The 20,740-nt window shown below is 52.8% G+C and overlaps 1 protein-coding gene across 6 annotated transcripts in view; it reads left to right on the top strand.

Annotated features, from left to right (window-relative positions):
• Window positions 1-20,341, top strand: part of mark2b (MAP/microtubule affinity-regulating kinase 2b) — a 40,038-nt gene extending 19,697 nt beyond the window's left edge. For 2 of the 6 annotated variants that reach the window (XM_042345257.1, XM_042345260.1), the window contains exons 2-19: window positions 4,707-4,901; window positions 7,025-7,078; window positions 11,132-11,180; window positions 11,308-11,373; window positions 11,772-11,842; window positions 12,128-12,184; window positions 12,431-12,667; window positions 13,104-13,223; window positions 13,485-13,584; window positions 13,855-13,967; window positions 14,700-14,850; window positions 15,208-15,404; window positions 16,010-16,110; window positions 16,651-16,788; window positions 17,062-17,334; window positions 18,259-18,285; window positions 19,048-19,092; window positions 19,960-20,341. In XM_042345257.1, the coding sequence (XP_042201191.1) occupies window positions 4,707-4,901; window positions 7,025-7,078; window positions 11,132-11,180; window positions 11,308-11,373; window positions 11,772-11,842; window positions 12,128-12,184; window positions 12,431-12,667; window positions 13,104-13,223; window positions 13,485-13,584; window positions 13,855-13,967; window positions 14,700-14,850; window positions 15,208-15,404; window positions 16,010-16,110; window positions 16,651-16,788; window positions 17,062-17,334; window positions 18,259-18,285; window positions 19,048-19,092; window positions 19,960-20,302 (2,337 nt within the window). In that variant the 3' untranslated portion in view covers window positions 20,303-20,341. The remainder of the gene's footprint in view (window positions 1-4,706; window positions 4,902-7,024; window positions 7,079-11,131; window positions 11,181-11,307; window positions 11,374-11,771; window positions 11,843-12,127; window positions 12,185-12,430; window positions 12,668-13,103; window positions 13,224-13,484; window positions 13,585-13,854; window positions 13,968-14,699; window positions 14,851-15,207; window positions 15,405-16,009; window positions 16,111-16,650; window positions 16,789-17,061; window positions 17,335-18,258; window positions 18,286-19,047; window positions 19,093-19,959) is intronic. The other 4 variants (XM_042345263.1, XM_042345258.1, XM_042345262.1 and 1 more) reach the window with 4 other exon arrangements.
• The last annotated feature ends 399 nt before the right edge of the window (window positions 20,342-20,740 follow it).

Genomic DNA, 20,740 nt, shown 5'->3' with positions numbered 1-20,740 from the left:
GTCGTGACTGTATGTTAGTATGCAGTGAATTTGAGCACGGACGTGAAGTGACTGACCAATTTTATCATGTAATTCTAGATGAATCTCCCTCCTCTTTATCCTCTACTTGTGAACACACAGACAGGACATCGGTCACATCTGAAGGACGGCACCTCTGACAGTGTAGCGCACCGCCAGCACGAACTAGGGCAGACTGAGATGCTAGTCTAGATTCGGAAGTTAAAGCCCGGATCGTGACATTGAGCCGACTCCTGATAATTGGAGGAGTCCCGTAACATAGTGTTTAGAGTACTCGCCCTGCAAGCGAAAGGACCTGGGTTTGATTCCCGGTCAATGTGAAACCTTAGGCAAGTTTCCTTACTCCACACACACACAAACCTGCACACAAGTAGGAACTCGCTTGTTAGTTAATTGGCGAATCGCTTTCTGGGGCTAATAATCCTTCCAAATATAATAATAATTTGGTCACTCAATCCATGACTGTTTGTGGGACACTGCTGTGCACAATTGGCTGCCGGGGTTCCTCCCATGAAATACAGTCACTACACTTTACAGTATATTCTGCGAAGCGCTTTGAGACATCTCGACGATGTGATAAGTCACTGTATCAATCAAATGCAAGGATTATTATTACGATTAAGTGACACCAGAGACTATTACGAGGTTCAGGTGAGCTGTGAACAGAGTGGGTGTATGCTCAGTGCCATGCTGTAGTGGTGCTGGCGGCAGTCCAGGGGTAATGTAATATGTCTCTGTGCACCCTCTCTCTCTCCCTCCCTCTCCTCTCTCTATCTCACTCCCTTTCTCTATCCCTCCCTTCCTCCCTCTCTCTCTCTCCCTCCCTCCCTCTCTCCCTCTCCCTTCTCTCTCTCCCTCCCTCCCTCTCTCTCTCTCCCTCCCTCCCTCTCTCCCTCTCCCTCCCTCTCTCCCTCTCCCTTCTCTCTCTCCCTCCCTCCTTCTCTCTCTATCCCTCTCTCTCACTCCCTCCCTTCTCTCTCTCCCTCCCTCTCTCTCTCTCCCCCCTTCCTCTCTCTCTCCCTTCTCTCTCTCCCTCCCTCCCTCTCTCTCTCCCTTCTCTCTCTCCCTCCCTCCCTCTCTCCCTTCTCTCTCTAGCTCCCTCCCTCTCTCTCTCCCTTCTCTCTCTCCCTCCCTCCCTCCCTCTCTCTCTCTCCCTCCCTCCCTCTCTCTCTCTCTCCCTCCCTCCCTCTCTCGCCACCCTCTCTCTCTCCCTCCCTCTCTCTCTCTCTCCCTCCCTCCCTCTCTCTCTCTCCCTCTCTCCCTCCCTCTCTCTCTCTCTCCCTCCCTGCCTCTCTCGCCACCCTCTCTCTCTCCCTTCTCTCTCTCCCTCCCTCCCTCTCTCTCTCTCCCTCCCTCCCTCTCTCTCTCTCTCCCTCCCTGCCTCTCTCGCCACCCTCTCTCTCTCCCTTCTCTCTCTCCCTCCCTCCCTCTCTCTCTCTCCCTCCCTCCCTCCCTCTCTCTCTCTCCCTCCCTCCCTCTCTCTCTCTCTCCCTCCCTCTCTCTCTCTCTCCCTTCTCTCTCTCCCTCCCTCCCTCTCTCTCTCCCTTCTCTCTCTCCCTCCCTCCCTCCCTCTCTCTCTCTCCCTCCCTCCCTCTCTCTCTCTCTCCCTCCCTGCCTCTCTCGCCACCCTCTCTCTCTCTTGCCATTGTTCTCCTGGTATCAGTTCTCTTCTCAAAAAAGAATAATAAAACCGGTTTGGCGGGTGCGTTCCTTGTAGAAAGCGGCTGACATTTGCGTGGGTAATTAAAAGGGGGAATTGAGGGAGTGTGGAAATGTTTTCTCCCTACTGGAATAATAATCCTTGCATTCGATATAGCACCTTATCATTCAATCCACGGCTGTTTGTGGGACATTGCTATGTGCAATTGGCTGCCGCTTATTCTACTTTTCAGTATATTCTGTGAAGCGCTTTGAGATGTGTCGATGACGTGATAAGGGGCTGTATCAATTGCAAGGATTATTTCTTATTATGTTGTAGATTCAGGTTTCTCGTCAGGGATTTTCAGCTCACAATATTGGCTAATACTCCAGTGAGGTGTTTAGGTGAGACGTTAACCAGAGACCCCTTTGTCCAGCTGGGAGTTAAAAGCTCCCACAATATTTCTGGGAATGAGAAGGGAATTTCCCCCCAGATCAAATAGGCCATTTACTTTATCAGGACGTTGTTGTGTGTAGACTAGTTGCCGTGTTTGCCTATAAAGGCACAGACACTACACTTGACAACAACACCCTGTGAAGTGCTTTGAGGTGTTAATGTCATTGGTGCTGTATCGAACACTAGGATTATTTTTTAAGAATGTGCGAGCGAGTGAGCAAAGCAGCTCAAAGATGTTTATCTTTGAAGCTACAAACTGACTGTGCAGAAGTCCGAGGGCTTTGTTTACCCTGGGCCAGATCTTGCCATCACTTCTGGCTGAGAAACAACATTCGCCGACTGGGACCGTGTGGTTTATGTGAAATGCGAAGATGGGAGATTCGATCTCTCCACTGAGCTTCACAGGTCAAGTCCTGGGAGAAACGTCTCAGGCAGGCCGCTGCGACTGACTGCCTTTTGTCTACACTTCTATTCAATGTCAGTGGAAAGGCTGAGTATATCACACACTAGCTCCAAAAGTCAACTGAGTAAACTTATCGATTCTTTCAACTTATAGGCTTTGATGCTCAGCAAACAGCCTGGAGTGAAACCTGCTCTGAGATGCTACCCTGTGCGAAGGGCGCCACATCATAATAGTATTAGAATAACCCTTGCATTTGATACAGCGCATTATCATGTCGTCAAGACGTCGCAAAAGCTCCATGTGATATACTGTAAAGTACAGTGTAGTGACTGTGTGGTTTGTGGGCAAAACGCAGCAGCCAATTGCTCACAGCAGTGTCCCACAAACAGTCATGGATTGAGTGACCAAATTATTATTATTGTTGGAGATATTATTACCTCCAGAAAGCGATCCCTAAGTTCTTACGACTAGGTAAACAGAGGCATGTGCGTGGAGTAAGGAAACTTGCCTAAGGTCTCGCCATGTCCCACCCAGGAATCAAACTCGGGTCCTCTCGCTTGCCTGATAAGCACTGGCTGCCCTGTGAACTAATCAGGCACTGAGTACAGTCAGCACTTGTCATGGATTAAGATCACCAAAGCAGCTTGTGGCGTTCAGCCGCAGCTCGTGATGTGTGTGTCTGTACCTGGCGAGGCGTTGGAAACTACTTTTTTTATTTTTAAATGCCTGTGGCCTTTACATTCCCCTCATTTTTATTCAAGTGGCTTTCCGGGGGTAATGATACCTTCAAATCAAAAATAATAATAATAATATGGTCACTCTATCCAGGACGATTTGTCGGACACTGCTGTGTGCAATTGGCTGCCATCCACAAAATATACAGTTACTACACTTTACTGTATGTACTGTGAAGCGCTTTGAGGCGTCTCAACAGAATGATAAGGCGCTGTATCAACACATCAATCCATTTCATTGCTCGCAGCTCACTCTCTGTCTGTCTGTCTGTCTTTCTTTCTCCCGTGTTTCTGGGAAGCAGCTGTTCGGCTCCAGGGAGGGTTCCTCTTCCTGCTCTTGCCTCTGAGTCAGAAGGTTGTGGTTTCCAGCCCCACGTCGGGGAATTTGAGCTCTCTGTCTAACGTAACACTCCGGCTCAGTGCTGGAGGTCCTGTAGCTTAGTGGTTAGAGCACTCGCTTAGCAAGTGGGAGGACCCAGGTTCGATTCCTGGACAAGGCGAAACCTTAGGCAAGTTTTCTTACTCTGCACTCCTCTGTTTACCTCGCAATAAATTGGAACCCAGTTGTTAGTTAATTGGCAGATCCCATTCCGGAAGTAATAATCCCTCCATAATAATAATAACAATAATAAATTTGACCACTCGATGTTTGAGTGGGACACTGTTGTGCGCAATTGACTGCCGCGTTTCACCCACAGCATATATAGTCACTACACTTTTTGTATATCCTGTGAAGCACTGTGAGATGTCTAAACTACGTGTTAAAGCGCTGTATCGAATACATGGATTATTATTATCAGGGGTGCCAACTGTGCTGAGACTTTACACCGAGGCCCACCTGTGCCTGTTCAGATGGGCATAAAGGATCCTATTGAAAAAGAGAAGGGAGTTCCTCTATCCGAGTGACCTGGCCGTCAATCCACAGATAAATTGCTCATTCACTTCCTGGCTGTAAATAATTACATCCTGATCCTGTCTTAGATAACGTAAAACTCCCTCTGAGGCGAAAGTGGGACAAGGAACCCGCCCTTTGTGGGATTTACTGTAGAGCGTGGTGACTGTGCATTTGTAAGCCAATGTTACAAAATGGCTGCTGGGTTTGCCTACAAAAACAGTCAAATAATAATAATAATGTGGTCACTCAGCCCACGACTGCTTGTGGGAGGTCGCTGTGCGCAATTGGCTGCCGCGTTTCACCCATAAAGCATACAGTCACTACACTTTACAGTATAACCTGTGAAGCGCTTTGAGACGTCTCAAAAACTTGAGAACGTGCTGTATCAAAGGCAAGGATTATTATTATCAAGTTGTGTGACTGAACCCAGCTGAAGCGCAGTATAAGTGCTCCGGGTCGTTACCTCGCGTGAAGGGCACTATATAAATGCAAGTTGTTGTTGATGTTGCTGTGTGCCCTGGGCTCCTGGTGATCGCGGCTGTCTTGTGTGTTTGTCTACAGCACTCGGGTGGCCAGGCTGACGTTCAGAGCCAAGCCAAGGCCTCGAGCCGCACCAACATGCCGCGCTGCCGCAACTCCATCGCCACCACGGCCGAGGACACCCCACACATCGGCAACTACCGGCTCCTCAAAACCATCGGCAAAGGCAACTTTGCCAAAGTCAAGCTGGCACGTCATGTCCTGACCGGCAAAGAGGTAAGGTTTGGTCTGCCACAATCCAGGGGCAAGGGGTGAGGTGTGTCCGAACCGAGGGCAGAGCCAGTAGCCTAGTCACCTCCCTTCTGTAGCAAGTGCTCAGAGCGCTCGCCTCGCAAGAGAGAGAGGGCCCGAGTTCGATTCCCGGGGAGGGACAGGGCGAAACCTTAGGCAAGTCTCCAAACCAGACTGAGAATTCCATTCCTCCCACCTACACGTAAAAATCCCAAAGATGGATTGTTTGAACAGAATTCTCTCTCTCTCTCTCCCTCCCTCCCTGTTTACCTAATTCCGAGGAGTATTAGGTGCAGGTTGGCAAGAGCCAAGGCTTGGGGGGAGCCCAGAGTGTGCGTTGAGGTAACTGTTGGAGTCTAACCAGCTAAACCCACACATTGCTTGTTCTTTGAGAGTGGGCTCTGGCAAGCTTTCCCCAGTGCTTGTTCAGCTAGGACCACCCTACCTGTTAGGGCTTTGGCTACAGGGTTAACAGGAAGCTGAGTGGGAGGAATTCCTGCTCCCAGTGACTGGTCTGGTCTTCCAGGTCCTGCCGATGAGCCGGGCTGCGCTGTCATCAGATGCAGGTTGGGAAGAGCCAAGGTTTGTGGGGGAGCCCAGAGTGTGCGTTGGAGTAACTGTTGGGAGTCTAACCAGCTATAAACTTGCCTATTCAAGTGGGCGTTAAAGATCCTGTGACATGTTTGGGCAAGAGAAGGGACTTTCTGTCCCGTTGTCCTGGCCAACAATCTTGTAGATAAAACTGGTCATTGATTAAGCTAAGTGGCTGGTGTATTTGTCTAATGGACTGGACGTCAGTCTGGTTCTGAGGGCTCTATTGTTTGTAAATCTCACCTTAAAGCTCAGGTAAAATCTAAGCTGCCTTATCATCAACACTGTTCCAGTCTCTCGGCATCTCCCCAACAAAGGCTTGTGTCGTCATAATCATACGCAGTTGTGTGTCCACAGACGTGTCTCAGCCACTCGCACTCCTCAGTCAGAAGGTTCTGTGTTTTAAGCTCCACATCAGGACTGAGCTCACAGTCTAGGCTAGCGCTCCAGTGCAGCGCTGGGGGCAACAACCACAAATGACATTTACACAGCGCCTTTCACGTTGGGAGCTGGGTGGGGGGGCATCCCAAGGCGCTGGACAGTCGGGGATTGGCGACCGAGCTGGGGACCCCATGCCACTGCTCAAATGAGAAGGCTGAAAATTTCTCCCGGTGAAAACTGGCCAACAATTCCCCCGGAAAGCGATCCACCAAACGGCTAACAAGCGGGTTCCTATTTACTGTTAGATAAACAGAGGTGGTGTGTGTGTGGAGTAAGGAAACTTGCCTAAGGTTTTGCCCTGACCCGTCCAGGAATCGAACCCCCAGTCCTCTCACGAGCGCTCTAACCACTATGCTACAGGATTCCTCAGTCTTCAAACCCAGCTGGGATATCCAACCCACCCCCTCCCCCCACTACCACCACCACCTCAAGCAGTGAGTCTCGGGCCTGTCTGATGTGGGGAGACGGGATTTTCAGGTTTCCACTGTGAACTGATTGATTGAGGCGTTTCTGGCCCAGCCACAGCAACGAGCAAACAATAATAAATAAGTATTCTCTACAGCCTTAGATTCCTTCTTTCAGCACTCTGAGGCGCTATCCTGTGTTTTTTCTTTCGTCAGCCGGGTGTCTGATATACACGGAAACTCCAGACTGTCCCCAAACCCAATTGAGAATTCCATGCATCCCACCTACACATGGAAATCCCAGAGATAGATTGATGGAATGGAATGCTCTCTCTCTCTCTCTCCCCCCCCGGAGTGACGCATCCTGCTTACCTAATTCCGAAGAGTATTAGGCACAGGTTGGCAAGAGCCAAGGCTTGGGGGGAGCCCAGAGTGTGCGTTGGGGTAACTGCTGGAATCTAACCAGCTAAAACCGCACATAACTTGCCATTGATATCACTGTTCGGCAAGCTTTCCCGCTGCTTGTCCAGTAGGATCACTCTACCCGTTAGTTAGGATTTTGTCTTGCAGGGTTACCAGGAAATGAATGGGGGATTCCCTGCCCCACTGACTGACTGGTCTGACTGAATTTCTGCCCTGATCTAAAATAACACTTCACTTTGTTGCCCGCAGGTTGCAGTTAAGATAATTGACAAAGCACAGCTGAACTCCTCCAGTCTGCAAAAGGTAGGACCCGGAGCTCAAATTTATTTTACTTCAGCCTCTATGTGGGCGTGTGCCTGTGTGTGCATGTTCATGTGTGCCTGTCTGTGTGTGGTGTGCGTGTGACGATATTACAGGAGAGTGTTTGCCCTGCGCTTCACACAGAGGTGGTTATGTTTAGCGGTTTCAGAGTGTTTATAAATCAGGGGGTTTTTACATTTACGCAGGGTCTGCCTTTCATGTCAGGAGGACGTCCCAAGGTGCTGGACAGTCATGGATTTGGACCCGAGCTGAACAGGGGGTTGGGATCAGGAGGGGTGGAGGGAAGGGTGGGTGGGGATAGAAGGGTGACCAAAGGTGCGGTTGAAGAGGGGGGTCTTGAGACATGGCCTTGAAGGAGGCAAAGGTGGGGGCGAAGCAGTGAGGCTGAAGACCCAACCGCCAATGGTGGGGTGGGCCCGGTGGGGGATGTGGAGCAGGCCTGAGTCCGCTGAGCAGAGGGAGAGGACAGGTCGATATTCCTGGCTGATTGGAGCACATTGCTGTGAGCAAATCAGCTGCCGCGTTGCCCAACAATGACAGAATTTACGTGTGGGGAGTTGCTATGGAGTCTGACTTGGGAGGTGTTGTGTTTGTGTGTAAATCACATCGGGTTTGGGTGTTAAAAACAAGGTGTGGTTCCCAAATTTCCAGGAAAAAGAGAGAGAGTTCTGTGAGTAATGTATAATCGTAATAATCTTTCGGTTTGATGTAGCACTTTATCGCCTCGTTGAGACGTCTCAAAGACCTTCACAAGAATATACTGTAAAGTGCGGTGACTGTATATTTTGTGGGTGAAACGTGGCAGCCAATTGTGCACAGCAGTGTCCCACAAACAGTCGTGGATCGAGCGACCCCAATTATAATTTTTTTGGCGGGATCATTACCCCCAGGTTCCTACTTACTGCTGGGTAAACAGAGGTGTGTGTCTGTATATGTGTGTGTGGAGTAAGGACATTTTTCCTAGGGTTTTGCCCTGTTCAAATCAGTCAGCGCTGCTGCTTTCTGATCGACAGCACGTGGAAGAGGTTGGGCTGGGGAGGACAATTGAGCGCCCTGTGTAAAGGGCGTTACATGATGCCTCTACAGAGCTATGGCCTCTCTCACTGCACAGCGAGCGTGGGAAAGTCTCTGCTCTAATTGGTCTGGCTTTTCCTGCTGAGCCTGTATGTGCCTGTGTCTGTGTGTGCCCCAACCCGGCCGGGAATTAAATCTCGCTTCCGAGGTGAGTGTGCTCACCACTACACTACAGGACTCTGTAGTGTGTTCGAGCTGCCCACTCCTATTCCTGGCCAGGCTCAGTCAGTACTTATCTGTGACAGAGATCTGTGAGATAATGGGGTAAATAACCGGTCTGCACAGCTTCTCCCTGATTATACACAGAGCAAAACAAGACCCAACACTTCCCTGTGTGTTGTGTGCCCTGTCTCTGTGTTGTGTGCCCTGTGCTCTGTCTCTGTGCTGTGTGCCTTGAGCTGTGTGTTCTGTGCCCTGTGCTCTGTCTGTGCTCGCACAGGATGGGCGGGTTGGCTGACGAGTGCAATTGCACGGCTTATCTGACTGGCATCTGTGTCTCCTGGCTTCCCTGTTTATTCCTATCCCATTCCCTTCTCCATGCCAAGTACGTGAAGCCAATCACTCCCAGCTCCAGCGAGTATATTGGGGGTTGAACCTGACACCAGGGTTGCTACAGGTTTGGGTAAACCTGATGGGCAGGTGGGGAAGGTTAAAGAGGTCAGCGTCATAGTTGAGAAGATGTTGACAGGAGCCAAGGAGGAAGGCTTCCATCTTGTCCGTGTTCAGCTCCACAAACTGCAATTCTCAGTTGGGTTTGGAGACTCTTGAGCACGGTGATGGGTTTCCCTCATGTGTCAGATACCCAGCTGGGGGAAAAAATTGTAACAAGAGCCTAGTGGGGAAGAATCCCTGCTTCCAATGTCTCCTAAGCCCGTTTATAATAATAATTTATTACAGACAGTGCCTTATCACGTCTTCGAAAGTCTCAACGCGCTTCGCAGGATATACTGTAAAGTGAATTGATTGTACATTTTGTTATCCTTTGCCTGAGACGTCCACAACTGAAAACAATTCTCCGAACAACAGCATGATTTCCCTGCTATTGCATTGGCCACCTCCTGAATGCCTTTAGCCTTGTTACAGCGCTCTCTCTCTCTCTCTACCTGTGTGCTGGCTTTGTGATTGATTTCCTGACGCACCCAAAACCCTTTTGTGTTCCTTTTCGAGCATCTCCATTTAGCTCCTGTTGTTAACCCTCATTGTCACGGCTATAGATTGCACCACCTCTCAATCGGCTGAATTGAACCGTCTCCGCCACACTTCCGCCCACTCACCTAATCCCTCAGTGTCTGTGTGTAAGCTTCATAGTGCAGTGCATCTCCGAGCTCTGCTGCGTTCACAAACTGGGATGTCTCCCCCCTCTGACGCATGTCAAAACCATACAGAATCCTGAAGTGTAGTGGCCAGAGCGCTCGCCTCGCCAGCGAGAGGACCCAGATTCGATTCCCAGACTGGTCAGGGCAAGTTTCCTTACTACACACACACACACACACACGCCTCTGTTTACCTCGCAGTAAGTAAGAACCCACTTGGTAGTCAATTGGCAGAGCGGTTTCCGAGGGTAATAATCCCTTCAAAAAAATTATTATTAATAATAATAATAGTTTGGTCCTATGCCTGACAGCAATCCCTCCCTCCCTCGATCACTCGTCCTCCCTGGGAGTTGGCATAAACAGCGCTCGGAAGTTTTTGAAGTTCTTGCTAATGTAAACTGTTTGCGGTTTCCTCAGTAAATAACTGCGGAATGGGATTGTAACTCTCCCCTTGGGGCTGAGCCCCCGTCTGAACTTGTGGCTCGCTTGTCATAAACTACTTAAAGTACTGCCGTTATCTTCTTGATATGTGTATAAGTGTGCCTGTGTGGGGTGGTGGGGGGCGGTGGGTGCTGAGAGAGAGAGAGAGAGAGTGTGTGTGTGCGTTGAGAGCGTGTATACATGTGTTGAGTGTGTGTGAGAGAGAGTGTGTATGTTTCGAGAGTGTGTGTGTTCGGGTGTGTGTGAGAGAGTAGGTATGAGAGAGTGTATGTGTGTGTAGAGAGAGAGCGTGTGTGTACGTGTTCAGAGAGTGTGGGGGTGGGGGGGGGGGTGAGGGAGGGGAATGATTTTAATCTTGAAGTTAATCTGATTTCGGGCTAGAATCGGGCTGTGGAAACAGCGAGACACATTAACACATTACCAGGAACTCATTAAGCTGAACCGCCGTGTGACACGGTAGCCAGAGCAGAGACTCGCTGCTCCTTGAGTAACATCCCAACAACCTGTAAACACAGCACAGCTCTCACTGATTCACAGTAAACTTACTCTTAACACTCCTGTCCAATGATTGCCCATATACCACACGGTCACCGCACTTCACAGTGCGTCCCGTGAAGCGCTTTGAGACGTCTCGCAGACGTGGTAAGGCCCCTGGGTCAGACGCAAGGATTCTTTTTTATTCTAGCAGCACGTGCCTGGCGAGAGAGAGAGAGAGAGAGAGAGAGAGAGCAAACTGAACCGAGGAGGTCAGTCGGTCAGTCTGCGCGGCGCACTTGTGGTGCAGTTTCCCCCTGAGCCACAGGAGGGAGCTCGTGAGCACTGTCCAGCAGTTTAAAACCTCCGGGATGTGTGTCCACAAGGTCCGGTCACACACTTGGTCTGTACAGCGTATAGTCCGGGGCACAACGTGCCAAGCGACTGCCAGGATGGTGGAAGCCGAACTGGATGGACCTCGGCCTCCTCTCGTCCAGCAAATTCTTGTTTTACTTCTAAGCGCAGTTGGCACCATTCTTCCACGTGTTTCAGTGGTCGGTCAGTGTGCATTGCAGAGAGAAACAAAAACGGGGGGTGGGAGGGGGAGCTGTTATTGTCTGTGGGTGGGCGGGTCGTGCTCAGCCAGGGTCAAGAGCTCCGGGACGCTGCCCTGTGTGGGGGACGCTGTGTAGGTGCAAGTTGTTGTAACGCTCCTTGTATCCTCTCTCTGCAGTTGTTCCGTGAAGTACGGATAATGAAGAATCTGAATCACCCTAATATAGGTAAGTGCTTCTCTCTCCTCCCTCCCCCCACCGCCTCGCGAGAAGGCTGCTGTATAAATGCCAGTTGCTGTTGTAAAGGTGTTTGCATGTATCACTCTGTGCCCTGACCTTTTCTTCTCTCTTACAGTTAAGTTATTTGAAGTTATAGAAACCGAGAAAACACTGTATTTAGTCATGGAGTACGCCAGTGGGGGTGAGTACTTGTGTGTGTTACTTTACCATAAGCGCTCCGAGACCTAAAGGGGGCTGTAGAAATGTGTCAAGACACCCGGCTGTTCACGGTGACAGGTTTCCATGCGTGTCATACCCCCGGCTGATCATGGTGATGGGTTTCCACATGTGTGTGTGTGTGTGTGTGTCACACCCCCGGCTGATCATGGTGATGGGTTTCCATGTGTGTGTGTGTGTGTGAGTGTGTCACACCCCCGGCTGATCATGGTGATGGGTTTCCACGTGTGTGTGTGTGTGTGTGTGTGTGTGTCACACCCCCGGCTGTGTCAGGGACCCTACCCCGCGGGAGGGGCACTATGTAAATGCAAGTTGTTGTTGCCCCTCTAACCCTCTCGCGCGCTCTCTCCTCACCACCCACAGGGGAAGTTTTTGATTACCTAGTTGCACACGGGAGAATGAAAGAAAAGGAAGCCCGGGCGAAGTTTAGACAGGTCAGTCTTGTGGCTTGTTCCCAACGTACACAGCTGAAGCGAAGCTGCGGAAACCGCCGGGGTGTGTTTGTGCTAAATTGCGTCAGCCCGGATCAGTCACTCGCCATCGAGTCAGAATAAGTAATAACAATAATCCTTGTATTTGATACAGTGCCTTATCGTGTCGTTGAGATGCCTGAAAGCGCTTCACAGGATACACTGTAAAGCGAATTGACAGTTATTTAAGGATCTTCTGATCCGCTGCTCCTGACGCCTCTATCTCTCTCTCTCTCTCTCTCTCTCTAGATAGTGTCAGCTGTCCAGTATTGTCACCAGAAGTGCATTGTTCACAGGGATCTCAAGGTACAGTCTCTCTCTTTCTCTCTCCCTGTCTTTGCCTCTCTCTTTCACTCTTGTTGCTTCCCATCTCTCCCCCTCTCCCTCCCCGCTCTCTCTTTCTTCCCTCTCTCTCCCTCCATCTCTCTCTCTCTTCCCTTCCTCTTCTCCTCTTTCTCTCTCTCTCCCCCCCCCCCCATCTCGCTGCCTCCAAATACATCTAACAAATATTTCTCTCTGTCTCTCTCTCCCCACCCCCCTCCCACTTTGCAGGCAGAGAACTTGCTGGTAGACGTTGACATGAACATAAAGATCGCGGACTTTGGCTTCAGTAACGAATTCACGCTGGGGAACAAGCTGGACACGTTCTGTGGGAGCCCCCCCTACGCTGCCCCCGAGCTCTTCCAGGGCAAGAAATACGACGGGCCTGAGGTGGACGTGTGGAGCCTGGGCGTCATTCTCTACACCCTCGTCAGCGGCTCCCTGCCATTCGATGGTCAGAACCTCAAGGTACAGCAGGAACAACATCAACACCATGTCTCTCTCTGTCCATCACCTCCTAACCCCTTAAACACCCCCATTGTTACCCCTACCTTCATATAACCTTCTCTTTGCCCATTTTATCCTCAAAAGTACACGGCGCTTGAACCCACAACCTTCTGTCTCTGAGGCGAGAGCGTTACCACTGAGCCGGGCACCTACGTGCTGAGCGAGAGGCCCTGGACACTCTTGTTTATCTAGCAGGAAGTAGGAACCCGGTTGCTAGTTGATTGGCAGATCACTTTTCCGACTGTTTGTGGGGACGCTGCTGTGTGCAATTGGCTGCCGCGTTTCGTCCACAAAATATACAGTCCGTTCACCTTAACGGTGTATTCTGTGAAGAGCTTTGAGGGGTGGTAAAGCTGACAACACATCCCTGCTCTCTCTCTCTCTCTCTCGGTGTCAGGAGTTGCGAGAGCGAGTGCTTAGGGGGAAATATCGGATTCCGTTCTACATGTCCACAGACTGTGAAAACCTGCTGAAGAAATTCCTGGTACTGAACCCGGCCAAACGGGGCAGCTTAGAGGTGGGTTTACTGTCCACACTGTGTGTCTGTGTGTGTGTGTCTGTCTGTGTGCGCGCGCATGTGTGCTTTTCTGCGTGTGCGCGGGCGTGTCTCTGTCTCTCTCTCCGCATGTCTCTTATCTCTGTCCTAACCCCCACCCTCCCTGCCCCCTCCAACCCCTTCCTGATCCCAGCCCCCAGCTCTCTGGTCGTGTCCTGTGCTGTGAGAGGTGCTCTGTGAATGTCATTATTATATTGTTGTTGTTGTTGTTATGTTGATCAGCAAATAATGAGAGATCGTTGGATGAACGTGAGTCACGAGGAGGATGAGCTGAAGCCATACATAGAGCCCGAGCCAGACTACAAAGATCCTCGGCGAACAGGTGGGTTTTTCTTACTCAGCAGCCCCCGTCCCCTCTCTCTCTCTCTCTCTCTCTCTCACCTTCGCTCGCTCGCTCTCTCTCTCTGACACTCAGCTCCCTCTCTCTCTCTTGCTCTCTCTCTCCCTCCCTCTCGCTGTCTCTTTCTGTCTCACACACTCTCTCTCACCGTCTCTCTCTCTCTCGCTGTCTCTCTTGCTGTCTCACTCTCGCTGTCTCACTGTCTCTCACTCACTCCCTCTCTCGCTCTCTCTCTCTCGCTATCTCACACAGAGATAATGGTGAATATGGGCTACACACGGGAGGAGATCACGGAGTCGCTCATCAACCAGAAATACAACGAGGTCATGGCCACATATCTGCTGCTGGGCTGGAAAACATCAGAGGTGGGTGTTTGTCAGCGGGCAGGAGGGAGGCGGAGGCGACCGTAGACACGGGAAAGCATAAAGACAGGGAGGGGCCAAGACGGAGGGATTGAGGGAGAGAGCGACGAGTTTCGGGGCTGAAAGCTCGGCCACCGATGATGGAGCGGAGGGGTATGAGGGACAAGCAGGAGGCCGGAGCCAGACAAGTGGAGGTAGTGGGTTGGGGGGGCGAGCAGGTCGGAGAGATCGGGAGGCGCTGGGGCGTGAAGGGATTTGAAGACGAGTGTGAGGACCCTCCCTCGCTCCTCTTTGCTCGTTCTCCATTGTGGAGTCCTGGAGGGCAGTGGTTGGAGTTCGCGCTCGCCTCGCAAGCCGGAGGATCTGGGTTCGATTCCCGGGTCAGGGCAAAGCCTTGGTCTCCTTCACCCGCGCACAGCAGGGAGCAGGGACCCGCTTCTTCCTGGATTGTCGGATCACTTTCCCGGGTAATAACCCCTCCAAGAAAGGGAAACTTGCCAAAGGGTTCGTAATGATACCTGTCAGTGATGTGACCTTGTTGCCTCCTCTCTCTCCCCCGCCTCTCGCTCTCTCTCTCCCCCCACCTCGCTCTCTCTCTCTCTCTCTCCCCCCACCTCGCTCTCTCTCTCTCTCTCCCCCCACCTCGCTCGCGCTCTCTCTCTCCCCACTTCACTCGCTCTCTCTCCCCCCACCTCTCTCTCTCTCTCTCTCTCCCCCCACTTCGCTCTCTCACAGTTGGAGCTGGGGGAGGTGCTGACGAACACTAACCTGTGCCTGAAGAACAGACCGGGCGGTGACCTTCCAAACAGTAACTCACAGTCGCCCTCCAACAAGGTCCAGCGCAGTGTCTCCGCCAATCAGAAACAGCGGCGCTTCAGTGATCAAGGTGGGTTCTCCACTCCGCGAGGGGGCGAGGCGGGAGGGGTTAAGGGAGAGAGTGACAGAGTTTCGGGGCTGAAAGCTCGGACTGCCGTGGTGGAACGGGGGGGGGGCCACGAGGGACAAGCAGGAGGATGGGGCCAGCCGAGCGGAGGTTACAAGTGGGGGGGGGGGGGGGGGGGGCGGGTAAGCAGATCGGAGAGAGAGAGAGAGGAAGGTGCAAGAACGTGAAGGGATTCGAGCCAATGCACTCACACGTACCATGATGATGAGTCCAGCTTATGTATTTGTAACTGTTCTCTCTCTCCCCCCCCCCTCTCTCTCTCTTCCCCCCTTTTCTCTCTCTCTCTCCCTCTCTCCACAGTGGGTCCCACTATCCCCACGACTAACTCCTACGCTAAGAGGAACCAGGCCAACATCGCGGACAGTAAACACGGGGAGGAGGAGAGAGAGCGAGAGAGAGAGAGAGACGGCTCCCGCAGGTCAAACAGCAACGTCAAGGTGCCGGCCAGCCCTCTCAGCGGGTCAGAGCGCAAGCGATCAGGGACCCCCCCCTCAGCGGTGAGACCCCCCCCCCACCACTCACAGTGCTCACTCCCCCCAGCACCCCTCACATAAACCCCAACAACCCCTCACACACACACTCCCGCCCACTCACACGCACCCCAACACCCCCCTACCCTCGCACGCATCTCCACCATCACCAGCCCCACCCCCCCCCACACACACACTCCTGCCCACTCACACACACCCCAACCCCCCCCTCTCACTCCCCCTTACCCCAACACCCCAACAAGCTCAGCAGGTTAGAGCCCAAGCGATTAGGCAGCCCCCCCCCCCCTCCTCAGCGGTGAGACCCCCCCCCCACTCATAGTGCTCATGCCCTCCCCAGCACCCCTCACATAAACCCCAGTTCCCCTCACTCACATACACCCCAACCCCCCCCTCTCACTCCCCTTTACGCCAACACCCACACATGCTCAGCAGGTCAGAGCGCAAGCGATTAGGCAGCCCCCCACCTCAGCGTTGAGCCCTAATCTCCCACCCCTCATGCCAATCTCCCCCCCCCCCGCCATCTCTCCCTCTGTGTCTTGCCCGCCCACCGCTCCCCTACTCTTCCCTCCCGGGGCCTGTGTGTGACTCTCTGCACCATTTGCTGCCGACAGAACAACCTTCTCCAGACCGGTCTGAGCCGCAGCAGGAATTCCCCGATGGCGGAGCGAGCAGGTGGGGGGCCGCCCAGCGCCGTGCACAACGGCAGAGACAGGTAATGTCCTCGAGCTTCACAGTCCCTGTAGCTCAGGGGTTAGAGCTCTCGCTTCGCAGGCCACAGGACCCGGGTTCGATTCCCAGCCGGGCAGGGACAGGGCGAAACCTTAGGCAAGTTTCCTTACTCCCCACACGCAGACAGACACACACGCGCGCACACACACGCACAGACACGCCTCTGTTTACCAGCAGTCAGTAGGGGTAATGGGGTAATAATCCCTTCATAATAATAATAATTTGGTCACTTAATCCACAACTGTTTGTGGGGACGTCGCCGGGCGCAATCGGCTGCCCACAAAACCCACAGTCACTACACTATACTACTTTATCCTGTGAAGATGTCTCAACGATGTGGTCAGGGGCTGTATCAAATGCAAAAATTTATTAGTCAGGACACACGCTGAGACAGGGGGAGGGAGCCAGGCTGTGAGGTGGGGAGTGGTGGGTGGGGGAGGGTTGTGAGAGGGAGTGGATGTGTGTGTGTTGGGGGGGGGGGGGGGGGAGAGACCAGAGGTGACGTGTCTGTGTTTACGTGCAGCTCTTCAGCCCCCTCACGAGTGGCCTCAATGTCAGTGACGTCGGCACGTACCCGGCACAGCAAGTCCGTGTCCTCCTCCGTCCACCCCACCAAAGCCCCTTCCCCCGGCTCCCCCAGCGCCGAGCTACAGAGGCCCAGGTATGTCCCTGTGTGAGGGGTGTGAGAGGGAGGGAGGGAGGGATAGTGTTGTTGCTAACAGCTGCCCTTTTGTTGGGGTGGGGGGAGCGAGGCAGAGGGAGGTATTGTTACATTCGGTAACAGCCCCCCCCCACCCACACACCTCTCTCTCTCCCTGGCGGCGAGTGGGACGGAGTGAGCAATGTAGAGGGAGGGAGGGGAGGAGTGGTGGTGGGGGGGTAGTGCTGTGTTGTTGTACAGTGTAGTAACTCTCTCCCCCTCTCCCCCCCCCAGCACGGCTCCCCAGCGGGTTCCAGCCACCTCTCCCTCAACCCACAACATGAGCAGCAGCAGTACGGTGTCGGGGGTGGGGGATGCCCCCAGTTTCCCCCGGGGTGTGGCCAGTCGCAGCACCTTTCACGGAGGGCAACTGCGTCAGCTCCGCGAGCAGCAGGCGGGGGGCTACCCTGGCGTCCCCGCCTCCCCCACTCTCTCCCACGGCAACAGCCACGGCCGTCGAGGGGCCTCGGGCATCTTCAGCCGCTTCACCTCCAAGTTCGTACGCAGGTAACAGCGCAGCCGCCCCCCCCCACCCCACCCCCCCAACATACACCCCCAACACACACCCCTACACTGCCCCCCTAATTCTGCCCCCTACACATACCCAACCCTGAGTCTCCACTCCACACAAACGCACACTCCCCACACCTTAATAAAGCCCCTCCCATGCTCAACCCCCCCACACACACCTCCACCCTCAACATTCTCTCCTCTCTCCCCCCCCCATATACATACACCTCAGGTAACAGCACAGTCCCCCCCCCCCACACACACACACACACACAGAAAACAGCGCAGGGCACTTGGCCACCACAGCCATGCCTCCCCCTCAACCACGCCACCCCCCACACACACACGCACACACTTAGAGCTGCGTGTGTGTGTTCGTGTGTGTCCTCGTTTATGTCCGCATGTGCGTGTCTGTGTGCATGTGTGTGTGTCCATATGCATGTGTGTGTGTGCGTGTGGGTCTGTGTGTGTGCATATGTGTGTCTGTGTGCATGTGTGTGTGTGTGTGTGTCCGTGTGTGTGTGTCCGTGTGCATGTGTGTGACAGGGTTTTTGCTCAGTTGTATGTTCCTGTATGAGCGAAACCCAAACCAGGGAAACACTGCCTTTGGGCTGCTTCGGGTGTTGAGGGGTCTGATCCCTCTGATAGAAACATTCTCACAGGGAAAATCCTCTTCCCTGTTCTTCATCCCTGTCTCCACATACCTCCTTATCTTTAGTGTTTCATGTTGTTCTTAAACCGCCCCCACACCACCCCGCCCCACGCCCTGTCTTTCTCCTTTGTCTGTGTGTGTGTGTGTGTGTGTGTGTGTATGTGTGTGGGGGCCAGTGTGGTGTGCAGGGGGTTTAATTAATTTAATTTATTTATTGGCGTTCACACCTCAAACCTTTACCCGTTTCTCTTGTTTATTTCTGTTTTTAGAAATCTGTCTTTCAGATTTTCCAGAAGGTAGGAAAACCCACTTCTCTCTCTTTCCCTCTCTCTCTCTCTCCCTCTCACCAATTCGTAGTGTGTTTCTGTGGCTGTTTACTAACCTCTCTGGCTGTCCCTGCTCTGTTTTGCTCTCAGCCGCCCCCAAACCGGTCTTGTTGCCTGACATCCTTCTCCCCCCACCCCTTCCCGTTCCATCCGTGTAAAAGGGGCTTTTTTTTAAGCAGTTGCATGTGTGCGGGGAGGAGGGGGTTTGGATTGTGCCAGGAATTTCCTCTCGTAGCAAAACCTGTAGCTCAGTGGTTAGAGCACTCGCCTCGCAAGCGAGAGGACCCGGGTTTCCCAGTTCGATTCCCAGGCGGGTCGGGGCGAAATCATAGGCAAGTTTCCTTACTCCACACATGCGCCTCTGGTTACCAGCAGGACTAGGATCCCACTTCACTTGTTAGTCGATGGACAGATCGCTTTTCAGGTGGTAATAATCCTTCAAAATAAATTATAATAATAATAATAATTTGGTCACTCAATCTACGACTGTTTGTGGGACAGTGCTGTGCGCCCGCAAAATATACAGTCACTCCACAGTGCATATGTGTGTTTGTGTGCGCACGTGCGTATATGTGCATCCGTCCGTATGGGGGGGGGTGGTGGTGTGTGAGGGTGTGTGTGTGTGTAGCTGTGTGTGTGTGTGTAGCTGTGTGTGTGTAGCTGTGTGTGTATGTGTGTGTAGCTGTGTGTGTGTAGCTGTGATTAAACCCACGTCTCATTGTGTTTTTTGAGGATGCCCCTTGAGGGAGAGAACAGAGAGCAATCTGAGGGCTCCAGGTGAGAGAAACACTGTCTATAAACCTTGGCCTCCTGTCCCCCTCCCCTCCCTGTCTACCTGTCCTCCCTCCCCACTCTTGAGTCTCTTCACCCCCCCTCCCACCCCTGCTCTGGGCCGAGATTTAATTGGGTTTCCTGGCTTGTTTTCTCTCGCTCTCTGACGCTCTCTGTCTCCAACTCCCTAGGGGTGTCTCTGTCAATTAACCTCCACTGTCAAAAGCGCAGACACCGTGGGGGGAGTGGGGAGAGAGCAGGGAATGGGGGTAGAGAAGAGAGCTCCAGTGGGGGAGGTGATGGTCAGCCAACAATATAATTTTTTTGATTGAATATTTCATGATTTTTTCCATAAATGTGAGTGTTAATGGCAAAGGCGTGTGGGAGAGAGGGTTAGAGACAGTGTGAGAGAGGGTTAGAGACAGTGTGAGAGAGGGTTAGAGACAGTGTGAGGCAAAGTGAGTCAGGGAGTGGGTTAGAGGCATAGATCAACAATAACAAAATGACATCTATAGAGCGCCTTTCATGTTGGGAGGACATCCCAAAGCGCTGAACAGTCAGGTGTCGGGGCCCGAGCCGGGGGGGGGGGGGGGGGGGAAGGGGTGGGGTAGCGGAGAGGGAAGGCAGAAAGGTGGGAGGGAGACCAAAGGCACGGTCGAAGAGGAGGGAGAGAGAGAGGGAGCATGTGAGAGAGAGGGAGAGAGCGTGTGGAAAAGTGAGAGAGAGAGGGAGTGTGAGAGAGAGAGCAGCGTGTGGGAGAGCGCGTGTGGGAGAGAGAGGGAGCGTGAGAGAGTGGGGGAGTGTGTGTGTGTGAGAGAGAGAGCGCAGTCACTTACAGCCATTCCCCGGCCGCTCGGCCGGCCTCTGTTTCAGGCCTAACCTGAGCGCGGAGCGAGACGACAACCGCGACTCGAAGCCTCGCTCTCTGCGCTTCACCTGGAGCATGAAGACGACGAGCTCGATGGAGGCCAACGAGATGATGAAGGAGATCAGGAAGGTGCTGGACGTGAACAACTGCGAGTACGAGCCCCGCGAGCGCTACATGTTGTTCTGTGTCCACGGAGATATGGCCAAGGACTCGCTGGTGCAGTGGGAGATGGAGGTTTGCAAACTGCCCAGACTCTCGCTCAATGGCGTCCGCTTCAAGCGAATATCGGGCTCCTCCATCGCCTTCAAGAACATCGCCTCGAAGGTGGCCAATGAACTCAAGCTGTAACTGGGGGAGCGAGCGGCAGAGAGAGAAACGCATTCCCTCCCTCCCTCCCTCCCTCCCTCTGCCTCACCCCCCCCTCCCCTCCTCCCCCAAAAACTCCAGCGATCACTGAGTTAAACCCTTCACCTTCTCCTCCGCTCTAACCCATCTCTCTCTCTCTCTCTCTCTCTCTCTCTCACTCCTCTCTCTCTCTCTCTCCCGTTTATTTTGTGATTTATTTTTTCCGTGTTGACGTAAGGTTTTTTTTTCCCCCTTTTTTTTTATTGTCGATGTTATTATTATTATTATCGTCTTTTACCGTGATTTATTTGTTTTGTACGTGGGTGAGACGTGTTTGTACATGTGTGTGTGTGTGCGTGGCGCAACATCTCTCCTACACACACACACACACACACTGTACGTGTCTCTCACACACGTGTCTCTCACACACGTGTCTCTCAC

This window comes from Callorhinchus milii, unplaced genomic scaffold (genome assembly GCF_018977255.1).
Source record: "Callorhinchus milii isolate IMCB2004 unplaced genomic scaffold, IMCB_Cmil_1.0 Scaffold37, whole genome shotgun sequence".
NCBI classification, from domain to species: Eukaryota; Metazoa; Chordata; class Chondrichthyes; order Chimaeriformes; family Callorhinchidae; genus Callorhinchus; species Callorhinchus milii.
This window is presented reverse-complemented; position numbering and strand designations above follow the sequence as displayed.